The sequence below is a fragment of the Coregonus clupeaformis genome, chromosome 1 (assembly GCF_020615455.1).
Source record: "Coregonus clupeaformis isolate EN_2021a chromosome 1, ASM2061545v1, whole genome shotgun sequence".
NCBI classification, from domain to species: domain Eukaryota; kingdom Metazoa; phylum Chordata; class Actinopteri; order Salmoniformes; family Salmonidae; genus Coregonus; species Coregonus clupeaformis.
This window is the reverse complement of record NC_059192.1, coordinates 6,517,798-6,530,622: the sequence shown is the minus strand read 5'-3', so window position 1 is coordinate 6,530,622 and position 12,825 is coordinate 6,517,798. Positions and strand designations below refer to the sequence as shown.

The 12,825-nt window shown below is 40.2% G+C and overlaps 1 protein-coding gene across 1 annotated transcript; it reads left to right on the top strand.

Moving 5' to 3' along the window:
• The first annotated feature begins 5,181 nt into the window (after window positions 1-5,181).
• Window positions 5,182-12,260, top strand: LOC121575803 (RPE-retinal G protein-coupled receptor). The gene is made up of 7 exons (XM_041889125.2): window positions 5,182-5,592; window positions 6,055-6,214; window positions 7,781-7,902; window positions 8,066-8,219; window positions 8,795-8,912; window positions 11,687-11,800; window positions 12,013-12,260. Exons 1-7 carry the CDS (start codon window positions 5,517-5,519, stop codon window positions 12,157-12,159), a joined length of 891 nt encoding a protein of 296 aa, XP_041745059.1. The 5' UTR covers window positions 5,182-5,516; the 3' UTR covers window positions 12,160-12,260.
• Window positions 12,261-12,825: the final 565 nt, after the last annotated feature.

Below are 12,825 nucleotides of genomic sequence, written 5' to 3'. Positions count from 1 at the left end.
CTTAGTGGGACTATCATTTGTTTTTCAACAGGACAATGACCCAACACACCTCCAGGCTGTGTAAGGGCTATTTTACCAAGAAGGAGAGTGATGGTGTGTCAGATGACCTGGCTTCCGCAATCCCTCGCCCTCAACCAAATTGAGATGGTTTGGGATGAGTCGGACGGCAGAGTGAAGGAAAAGCAGCAAACAAGTGCTCAGCATATGTGGGAACTCCTTCAAGACTGTTGGAAAAGCATTCCAGGTGAAGCTGGTTGAGATAATTGCAAGATTGTGCAAAGCTGTCATCAAGGCAAAGGGTGGCTATTTGAAGAATCTAAAATCTAAAATATATTTTGATTTATTGAACACTTTCTTTGGTTACTACTTGATTCCATATGTGTTATTTCATAGTTTTAATGTCTTCACTATTATTCTACAATGTAGAAAATAGTACAAATAAAGGAAAACCCTTGAATGAGTAGGTGTGTCCAAACTTTTTACCGGTAGTGTATATATAGTATAGCCTACATGTGTTTAATTTACGGGTTGTGCTGCAATAAATTAATAAAATGTTGGAAAAGCACATTATCAGCACAACTCAAACGCAGTCAGGTCAAAAAGAAAATCGGCATTAGAGATTCTAAGGGATCAGAAAATATTTTGATTTTTTTTTTTCAATACAGAATTATTACCGTAGTGTATCATAAAAAGGTTGTATACCATGTTTTTGACATAGAGCCCATTATCTCTTAAATGTATGAAAAGGGGTGCATTATTTTCAGGCGAAATATCTATTAACATGTAAGCTTCTGTAACAAAGTCACACTGATTTGGTATTTTGGTATTTTATTAGGATCCCCATTAGCTGTTGCAAAAGCAGCAGCTACTCTTCCTGGGGTCCACACAAAACATGAAACATGACATAATACAGAACATTAATAGACAAGAACAGCTCAAGGACAGAACTACATACATTTTTTTTTAAAGGCACACGTAGTCTACATATCAATACATACACACAAACTATCTAGGTCAAATAGGGGATATCCACCAGTATTATCAAAACACATACCAGTGGCCTCCTTTCCCCCAATGAACAGTGGTGTACAGTGTTCAAGGCCCCAGTGGTCTATAGTGTTCAATGCCCCAGTGGTGTATAGTGTACAAGGCCCCAGTGGTCTATAGTGTTCAAGGCCCCACTGGTCTATAGTGTTCAAGGCCCCAGTGGTCTATAGTGTTCAAGGCCACAGTGGCATATAGTGTTCAAGGCCCCATTGGTCTATAGTGTTCAAGGCCCAAGTGGTATATAGTGTTCAAGTCCCCGGTGGTCTATAGTGTACAAGGCCCCCAGTGGTCTATAGTGTTCAAGGCCCCAGTGGTCTATAGTGTTCAAGGCCCCAGTGGTCTATAGTGTACAAGGCCCCAGTGGTCTATAGTGTTCAAGGCCCCAGTGGTGTACAGTGTACAAGGCCCCAGTGGTCTATAGTGTACAAGGCCCCAGTGGTCTATAGTGTTCAAGGCCCCAGTGGTCTATAGTGTTCAAGGCCCCAGTGGTGGACAGTGTACAAGGCCCCAGTGGTCTATAGTGTTCAAGGCCCCAGTGGTCTATAGTGTACAAGGCCCCAGTGGTATATAGTGTACAAGGCCCCAGTGGTCTATAGTGTTCAAGGCCCCAGTGGTCTATAGTGTTCAAGGCCCCAGTGGTCTATAGTGTTCAAGGCCCCAGTGGTGGACAGTGTACAAGGCACCAGTGGTCTATAGTGTTGAAGGCCCCAGTGGTGGACAGTGTACAAGGTCCCAGTGGTCTATAGTGTTCAAGGACCCAGTGGTCTATAGTGTTCAAGGCCCCAGTGGTCTATAGAGTACAAGGCCCCAGTGGTCTATAGTGTTCAATGCCCCAGTGGTCTATAGTGTTCAAGGCGCCAGTGGTGTATAGTGTACAAGGTCCCAGTGGTCTATAGTGTACAAGGCCCCAGTGGTCTATAGTGTTCAAGGCGCCAGTGGTGTATAGTGTACAAGGTCCCAGTGGTCTATAGTGTACAAGGCCCCAGTGGTCTATAGTGTTCAAGGCCCCAGTGGTCTATAGAGTACAAGGCCCCAGTGGTCTATAGTGTTCAAGGCCCCGGTGGTCTATAGTGTACAAGGCCCCAGTGGTCTATAGTGTTCAAGGCCCCAGTGGTCTATAGTGTTCAAGGCCCCAGTGGTCTATAGTGTACAAGGCCCCAGTGGTCTATAGTGTTCAAGGCCCCAGTGGTGTACAGTGTACAAGGCCCCAGTGGTCTATAGTGTACAAGGCCCCAGTGGTCTATAGTGTTCAAGGCCCCAGTGGTCTATAGTGTTCAAGGCCCCAGTGGTGGACAGTGTACAAGGCCCCAGTGGTCTATAGTGTTCAAGGCCCCAGTGGTCTATAGTGTACAAGGCCCCAGTGGTATATAGTGTACAAGGCCCCAGTGGTCTATAGTGTTCAAGGCCCCAGTGGTCTATAGTGTTCAAGGCCCCAGTGGTCTATAGTGTTCAAGGCGCCAGTGGTGTATAGTGTACAAGGTCCCAGTGGTCTATAGTGTACAAGGCCCCAGTGATCTATAGTGTACAAGGCCCCAGTGGTCTATAGTGTTCAAGGCCCCAGTGGTCTATAGTGTTCAAGGCCCCAGTGGTCTATAGTGTTCAAGGCGCCAGTGGTGGACAGTGTACAAGGCCCCAGTGGTCTATAGTGTACAAGGTCCCAGTGGTCTATAGTGTTCAAGGCCCCAGTGGGACCCGACATAACATGGAACACACCACTAGATGGCAGCTAAGAGTAAAAGAAAACAATCAATTTGATTTGTGAACTTTCTTAACCTGTATATTATGTTGAGTCATGGTTCTAGAGTCAGAGTCAGGGTTCTACACAAGGGGTTCTGACGGTTTCAATATTCTATGACTATGCTTCTTCATCCACTTAAATGTTTCCAGCCTTTTGTTCCTGTAGGTCTGGACACCTATTAGTCGGCAAAACTACTGACCCCTCCTCATGACGCACTTTCTATCTGTGAGAGTGGTTTCAGTGTGAGTACACTGTCTGTCTCCTGTCTCTATTCAGACACTGATGTAATGTGCATCCCAAAAGGAACCCTATCCCCTATATAGTACACTACTTTTGACCAGGACCCATAGGGTAGTAGTGCACCATATAGGGGATAGGGTGCATTTGTGACGGGCTCATAAATTTGCCAGGCGCAGACAAAAGCTTTAAAGATTTCAAGCAATTTGCGACCAGGAGGCAAATCCCGGGTCACCATCCAACTATGCCTCTTTAATCCTGTCATTTATCTATGGCCCTTATTAATACATCACTTTCATTCTGGAGGGGTTTTCCCTCTAAGGTGTGTGTGTGTGTGTGTGTGTGTGTGTGTGTGTGTGTGTGTGTGTGTGTGTGTGTGTGTGTGTGTGTGTGTGTGTGTGTGTGTGTGTGTGTGTGTGTGTGTGTGTGTGTGTGTGTGTGTGTGTGTGTGTGTGTGTGTGTGTGTGTGTGTGTGTGTGTGTGCTAAGTAATGTGAAACAGCGTTTATAAAGAGGGCTGCCTTCTGCCTTAGCAGGAATAAACTGCAGTCTAGGGTGACAGATCGGGGAATGAGTTGAGCTTTATAAAGAGGGCTGCCTTCTGCCTTAGCAGTAATAAACTGCAGTCTAGGGTGACAGATCGGGGAATGAGTTAAACAGTTGTGTGTTATTCAGTGTCTAAAGTCCGAACTCAGGCAGCTAGACTTGCATCAACAGTGCAACCTTTGTTTTATTGCTACATCACCAGATTATGACGGATGGCCCACTACACCAGCGGTAGAAATTATTCAAATCCATATAGGAACCTGTGGGTGCTGTTTCTTTTCAATGCTGTAAAAGGTGGGGTCTTTGATTAGAATGCAATACTACTCCTCCAGTTTATCTGTGATTCACATGGCACCCTATTCCCAATGTAGTGCACTACTGGTCCTGGTCCCTGGTCAAGAGTAGTGCACTACATAAGGAATAGGGTGCCATTTGGGACTATCTGAGTGACGCCAGCAAGCTCTATTGTTTAAGTCTTGACTGTTGTTACATTATGAAAAGACCCCTTGGGACCATCTCTAGGCTATCCAAGGCTTTGGGATCTATGGATGAAGGATGAAACTGAGCTAATGTATCACATACCAACTCAAAGAGCCTAGTCATAATGCCATCTAAAGCTTTGACCGATAGATATCGATATTGAATTGTAAATCGTAAAATTACAGAGATATCAGTTGCCACTTTCCATTTTCTCCATCTAGATGTACTGTACTTGGCATTAACACTGAAGTAGACAATCAATATATAATATAGTGTATAACTACAGGAGGCTTGACCTGTTCCCGGTGACATGTATACATTAAACTGGCTTCTTTATTATTTTACACAACACAAACATGAACACAGGCAGTGTATGACATTATGGTGTTGACTGTGGTTTATCATGGGCTGGAGCTCCCTGTATCACATTATGGTGTTGACTGTGATTGCTGCGTCTGTTCTGATTCTTGGTGTTCATGTTTGTGTTGTGTATTTTTTTTTATTATACAAAATGTGTTAATCACCAAAAATGTGTAACCAATATCCTGTGTACAGGTTGGGGTGACTTGGGGACATCGCTAACAATGTTACGTTCATGGAAGTCAGATTTGATTTCACCCACCAAGTTTAGCCAGACTGAAGATGTAAACATGTTGCATTGTGAAAATGGTAAAACCAATAATGCACTGCAAAAGGGTCTCTCAGTCCATTCAATATGCAAACTTGTAGTGTATTCGAGGTTTAAAAAGGCTTCTAAAGTTTGTAATTTCTACTTTAAAATGTCAGACTTGATTTTCCCTATCGAAAAATGTATCAACCCCTACAAAAAAATATCCATTAATTATAATCCACATAATAATTCACATTTCCTGTTGGTGCAGGATCATATTCCTGCTATAGCAAACTGGCTCAAACTAAGACCCCCAAAAAATAAATAAATAAATAAAAAAATAGGATCCTACATCTGTAGGTTTACCTATCAGAATAAGAGAGAGATCCTTTATTGTCATGTGCCATATAATGTTTAGCCTCCTAAGGATAAAGTATGACCTGTGGGTTTAGAGTTCAGTGATAATATAAACTCTTTCACCACTGGTCAGTAGCCTATAAAGTGAGATAGACGGTATCCTTATCAGTTGTTATATAGATCAGTGAGCTGCGCATGCGCACTGGGTGCGCAGAAACCACTTCAATGAACACAAAGATTGGGGAAGAAAAAAAAAATCGGAAAAAGAAGAAAATTAGCACTTATCCAATGTGCAGCAGACTCTATTGCTATTTTCCCACTTATTAGAACATTCTTGTAGGGATTGGTGAGGGTTTTACTTGAGATAAGTCCTTGCATGCCTTTTCACGTGAAAGAGCCTTTAAAAGGAGTTCAGTCTTAGAAACCTCTTTCACTTTTAGGAGCAAGAATAAACGTAGAAGAATTAGTTGTAGTGTCCGACAATTATAGTGGGCACTAAAAAATGGCAGCATACACATTACCGGAGGGTTTCTCCGATTTTGACATGTTTGCATTCGGTTCAGCGCTTCTTGTTGGGGGTAAGTGAAATATTTTATGCCAAACATGTTGAAACGAAAGATGTATTTGCATTAGGGAAACGTCTGCCAGAGGATGGAGCAGTGTGGGCTTTTAAAGTGTTCTTAAATGGATAGGCCTAATGATGTTAAAGTCGGACAAAAAAAAAAAAGATTTGCCCCGAGAAATACTTTGAAGATTCTTCAAGTAATGACAGCAACTTGGCAACTTCAAATCATTCATAGTTGTCAATGGGAGATGTGAATTATATAAAGATTTGGAAGATTATGTTTTGTAAGGTTGAAATGTGAAAGTGAAATAAAAGTATGTGCGCTTAAAATTCAACAATTTCCGATATAGGCGTAAAACGTATAGGCTATGTAACTTAACTGAAACGCTAAACCTCCATTTAGTCTGTTTATGGCATGGAATCTATCACATGTTGTTTCCCATTATGATTTCTTTCTTTCATGTGTGTGTTTTAGGTCTTCTTGGATTCTTCCTCAACGCCATTTCAATATTGGCCTATATTAGCGTAAAGCAAATGCGAACTCCCAGTAATTTTCTTGTGTTTAACCTTGCTGTGGCTGACATTATGCTCAATATAACTGGCCTGATCGCTGCATACGCCAGCTTAACTTATAGGTATGAATTCTTATCCTCTGACACTGCATTAATGCCTGTAGAGGTTGCCTAATTTATGTGTACAATAGTTGTCACAAAACATGCGCTTATGCATTGATCTAAAAGTGGTTTACAGACAGGATGTCAGCGCAAATCATTCTAAAGAGGCATTCTAGGGAGGCACATGTTTCATATATATCTGAATAGCTATAATGGATATATATATATAGATATAGATATATATAGATCATGGACATAATATACTACACATAAGGGTGATTCCTCACGAAACTAGGAAAGAAATGACACATTTTTCAGGTAAAGGTAAAATGACTCATTCTTTATGGATTTTCATGAAATATAATCCATATAAGGGTCCTTTGGAGGAAGGGTATTTTACATTTGTATCTTAAAGCATAATTGAGAAATAATTGATTGAAGTTGGACTTTTTTTTACATTTTGGCCTTACCCAGGCCTCCTTTAAGACACCAAAAAATTGGTGTCATATGAAGCTTTACCGCTTGCTCTGTAATATTAGTATTTTGATTTCAATAAAAAAATGTCTAACATATTTTATAATTATAGAAAAATATAAACATGAATATAGAAAATATAAAAATGTTGTTTTGGCAAATTGTTCAGCATATTGTTGAACACCATATATTCTACGGGCATATAACAAAATCGAGAGGGATCTCTGCTAGTTTTAAAGTTATGACCCATTTTAAACAGAGATATAATGGTAGAGTAGGCAATGTGACCAATCACAGCCCTCCTTTTATTTGGATAATTTCACATCCTGCAAATCACCAGTAGAGGGCGACCATTTTGAATCCATTTTCACATTCACTCTGTTGGTAACACTTAAGAATTGGATCATAACTCTAAAAGTATCAGGGTTCCCACTCTGGGACATTGATATGCCTGTAGAGTATATTATGCAAAAAAAAATATTTAAAAAATTGGGCAAAGATTGTTGTATATTTTCAATATTCATGTTTAGATTTTTCAATATTGATTAAATTAATGTAAATACTACTCATATGACAGAACGAGCGGTAAAGCTTCATATGACACCAATTTTTGCTTTACAGCATCTACAGATGAAACAATATTGAGTCTTAAAAGGAGGCCTGGGTAAAGCCCAAATTTCACAAATATTCAAAATTCAATTAATTATTTCTCAATTATGCGTTAAGATACAAATGTCAATATATATGTCAACAATCCAACCTCTAAAGGAACCTTCTATGGATTAAATGTTGTGTAAATCACCCATAACTGTCATGTTGAACAATTGTTAATTTTTTGTGATCCTGATTTCATAGTTTAACTGAATAGAACCACAACCCAAAGCAGGTGTATTTGGTATAACAATTTGCAGCAATATGAGTCACCATGTTTATACCTGATGGGAATAGAAACTCCACGACTGTGTTTACACAGACAGCCCAATTCTGATCTTTTGCCAATAATTGGTCTTTTGACCAATCAGATCAGATATTTTGCAAATAATCAGGCAAAATATCAGAATTGGGCTGCCTGTGTAAACACAGCCTAAATGTGCTCCTCTCTTGCCACCCTAGACACTGGCCCTGGGGCCAAGATGGATGTAGCAACCATGCCTTCATGGGGATGACAGCAGTCCTGGCCTCTATCAGCTTCCTGGCTACCATCGCCTGGGACAGATATCACCAATATGTCACCAGTGAGTAGTATCCTACTGTACAGTATGTATTCATGGCATTTACTATAGCATTATTGATTTATTAACAATGTGTTTATGTATTTATTTATGCACTATATACATCTACAACGCTACAAACATATTCTTGCAAATTCCCAATAAACATGGCTTTATTATGTTCCAGATCAGAAGCTGTTTTGGAGCACGGCCTGGACTTTTTCTATCGTTATCTGGGGGATGGCCATCTTCTGGGCGGCCGTCCCTCTGGCTGGTTGGGGAGTTTATGACTTTGAGCCCATGAGGACCTGCTGCACTCTAGACTACACCAAAGGAGACAAGTAGGCTATATTTAAATAAAAATGTAGGTCATTTAGCAGACATTCTTATCCAGAGCGACATACAGTCAGAAATTAAACATGCACACACACCATCATGTTCTCTCTCATCTATGGTGCAGGGAATTCCAGACCAGCTGTTGACATCACTGTTTGGCTTAGTAATATGTCAACAATGAAATACAGTAGATTACCACAAAAGTAGGCTCTTTTACCCCAGTTGAAAACATCCAGCATTTCACACACAGAGCGAGCACTGCCAAAAATCTCTAATGGATTGGGATTATTCATTTCAGACAATAAAAACAAAGCTCGATAGCAATGTCTCCCACAGACTAGGGTTGCAAAATTCCCAGGTTTTCCAGAAATCCCAGTTGGAGGGTCCCCGGAATCAGGAGGGAATAAGCAGGAAATGCGGAATCCTCTCGGATTTCTTGAAAACCTGGTATGTTTTTTTTTTTAATTACCAGAATTTAGCAACCCTAGATGAGTGAGGATGCCCCATGCATAGAGGTGCCCAGTATAAACAGTATATGTCTTATGTCATTCTATTGTCTATGTGCATCTCCATCCAACAGGGACTACATGACCTATATGGGGGCACTGACTGTCTTCTACCTTATCTTCCCTGCTTATGTCATGAAGTCCAACTACGACGCCATTCACGCATACTTCAAGAAGATCCACAAGCACAGGGTAAACCTTTTAACATTCTACCGTTAGAACATTTGGAACATGTTCTTTGGAACATTACAACGCATTTTATCAATACCATTCATCTTTGGCCAGAAAAACATACTTCTCAATATATTACAAATTGATGTGATAGTCTTAAATCCTAGTAAATGAACAATGCGTAATTTGTACCATAAAATTCAGATTACAACAACTTTAAGCAAGATAATCCTGTAAACAAGGGTTGCTGTAAGTAAGAAGTGTAAAACTTAACCAAAAATGAGTTATATGGGTGTACATAACAGTCACTATGTTCTGTGTGGGTGTACATAACAGTCACTATGTTCTGTGTGGGTGTACATAACAGTCACTATGTTCTGTGTGGGTGTACATACGTCACTATTGTCGTGACGTGACTTACTTTAATGTATGACTGTTATTTATCGAATCACCTAACTATGTTTAATTGTCACTCGATTAAATTAATCATGTAACAATTAACTCATTAGGAATTTGGGGCACCATGGAAGAAGTTGTTTTTAACGAGTTACCATCTCCCGAATTAAACTCTTAGAAGATATATATGTTATATATCGATAACAGTCACTTATTAAATAATTACCTCTTATCAGTCTCATTCTGAACGTCACATAATCCTTGAACCTGCAAGAACCCTAACCTTATTGATGAATCAGCAATACACACATTGGCTTAATTATTTATTTACTAACTAACTAAACAATAACACACACACACACACATATGTTATTGATTACTAACGTAATACAATGAAAACAGGACCCTAGTGGACTGGACTAACAATAGCATGAATGCTTGGTTAGAAGGAAGATTGGTGGATTCAGAGAGAGGGGGGCAAAGGAAGAGACAAACGAATTCACCTATCGGACATTTCTTAACTACGCTCACGGAAATGCAAATGCTTAGCACCCGCTCATTCGGATTAGAAATGCAACATGTATTTACGTGTAGCTGTCCTCGATCGTTGAGTTGATGATGTAGGACTGGTTTGCCCACCAGAGATCCCAATGTCCTTGGTAGAGTTTCTGGTCGTAGTGGTGGTTAGAATGGATACTTCAGCGTACCCCGTAGTTCGTAGAGTTGATCTGTTAGAAAAGATACTTCAGATGTACCAACGGTTGTCTGAGAGGGATTGTCCTTCCCAACTTGTGTCTTTTAGTGAAAGTTCTCTAGACGACTATACATGCCAGCTGCAGACTGAGATGATAAGGTCTAGTGCGTTGTCTTCTACTTCATCTCGTGTAGAGGTTGAGAGTTTCAGAGTTTCTCCATTTCAAACGTGTGGACTAACGTCTCACGTTTTCTGGTCTTTCTGGTCTAATCATTTTGTAACGTGTAGCTTCAGCTTCACGCTTCCTGGTCTGGTAGAAATTCAACCATTTGCAACATCCGGCTTATACCGTAATCTGCTTGGTCTTCCTTTGATAATGGAGTTGTAGTTTTAAACCATTTTGTAACGTTTAGCTCACACTTCACTGGTCTGAGGTGAATTTAGTCACGAGGGGATTTATACTTGAGTAGAAAAGGGGGCGTTTCATCATGTTTGTGCTCATCTGGGCGTGGCAACTGACTGAGATCAAATCAATATGGAAACAATCATCTCATCTAGAATGCTAAAATCACATTTATCTTTATAAAAGTATTATTATACTTAATCATTCGTTTTATACAACAATTAGATGCAAACCTCATAACTGGGAAGTGTATCCCCCCCCAGAGATACAGTTATGTTGATCCACCATCTTTAATGACATCACAACATAGTAACGAATTTGACATAGTTGTTCTTTAAGTCGCCACCGACCATTTCCCACATTCTTTGAAGTATGAATATTGTTTCATTATCCACTTTTGGATGTTGGAGTCTTGGCGGGAAGACTTCCTTTGTTTCACAGGGAAATTCCCTCTGTCAGTACTGCATGGCACGGAAAAGAGAGTTTCTGCAAGGAATTTATGACCGGTCATAGAACTGGCCCCCAGGAGAGGGGGGTGTTCAAACCTTTGCCTAGCCGGCATCTTTGATCCTCATCCCATGAGGGCAAGTCATGACACTATGTTCTGTGTGGGTGTACATAAGTCACTGTGTTCTGTGTGGGTGTACATAAGTGTGGTCCTCTGTAGCTCAGTTGGTAGAGCACTGCGCTTGTAACGCCAAGGTAGTGGGTTCGATCCCCGGGACCACCCATACACAAAAATGTATGCACGCATGACTGTAAGTCGCTTTGGATAAAAGCGTCTGCTAAATGGCATATTAAATATTACATTAAATAAGTCACTGTGTTCTGTGTGGGTGTATAACAGTCACTATGTTCTGTATGGGTGTACATATAACAGTCACTATGTTCTGTATGGGTGTACATATAACAGTCACTATGTTCTGTATGGGTGTACATATAACAGTCACTATGTTCTGTATGGGTGTACATATAACAGTCACTATGTTCTGTATGGGTGTACATATAACAGTCACTATGTTCTGTATGGGTGTATGTATAACTGTCACTATGTTCTGTATGGGTGTATGTATAACTGTCGCTATGTTCTGCTGTTTTATACATTATGTGATGCTGATATGTTATTGATGTTATTGTGTGACTTAAAAGTCGGAAAAGTCTAAACAGGATTAAAGTAAGGGTTAAGGTTAGGGTTAGGGTTAGGGTTAGGGTTTATGGTAGGGACATCCCAAGGATTCCAGATAGCACTAACCCTTAAAAGGCCCATTCAATACAGCTTTATTTACTGTCCTTGTTTTCCAGTGGAACACCAGTGTACCACTGAGGGTTCTGTTGTTCTGCTGGGGACCCTACGAAATCATGTGTATCTACGCCTGCTTTGACAATGCCAAACTGGTCTCTCCAAAGCTGAGAATGGTGAGCAGTTCTTCTTCTTTTGCTTATTTTTCCTCCTTTGCCTCTTCTTCTTCTTCTTTTGCCTCTTCTTCTTTTGCTTCTTCTTCCTATATTTCTCTTGTCTTTTTTCTCTTGTCTCTCTGTGATTGATAATGCTTTAGTTCAATGAAATGTGAATGGAGATTGTTTTATTTAAATCATTTAACAAGAAAACATGTTTATTCATTTCCTAGTTGCTTCCTGTTTTGGCGAAAATGAACCCCATTTTCAACGCGTGGCTCTATTCCTTTGGGAATGAGTTCTACAGAGGAGGGGTGTGGCAGTTCCTGACTAGCCAGAAGTTTACTGAGCCGGTCGTTGTGAAGTTAAAAGGAAGATAAAGGAAGTTTTCGTCTATGCCCATTCTATTCTAATTCTATGGTTACACTACTGTACAGGCCATAGAATTAGAATGGTCCATTCTATTCTAATTCTATGGTTACACTACTGTACAGGCCATAGAATTAGAATGGTCCATTCTATTCTAATTCTATGGTTACACTACTGTACAGGCCATAGAATTAGAATGGTCCATTCTCATATTCTAATTCTATGGTTACACTACTGTACAGGCCATAGAATTAGAATGGTCATTCTCACATTCTAATTATATGGTTACACTACTGTACAGGCCATAGAATTAGAATGGTCCATTCTCACATTCTAATTCTATGGTACAGGCCATATCCAAACATAATCATCATCATGCACTCTCATTGCACTAGGTTTCACATAGGAATAATGCTATTTGTACAAGGTTGTGAAGTAAATGGTGATTGTTTATTTAGATGGCTTGGGAAACCATGGCTCCAATGTAGCTTGTCAATAGCGATATGGTGACTGACTCTCCATTCAAATAGACTTTGGGGAGAAGCATCTGCTCTTAGGTTGAATGATGTCTCATGATTGACTAGACAAAGGACACTCATTGACCTAAGTTTTAATACAAATACCACAGTGCTCTTAATGCCATGTTCATGTTGAGGGATTTGAAGGTGCTGCTAAAT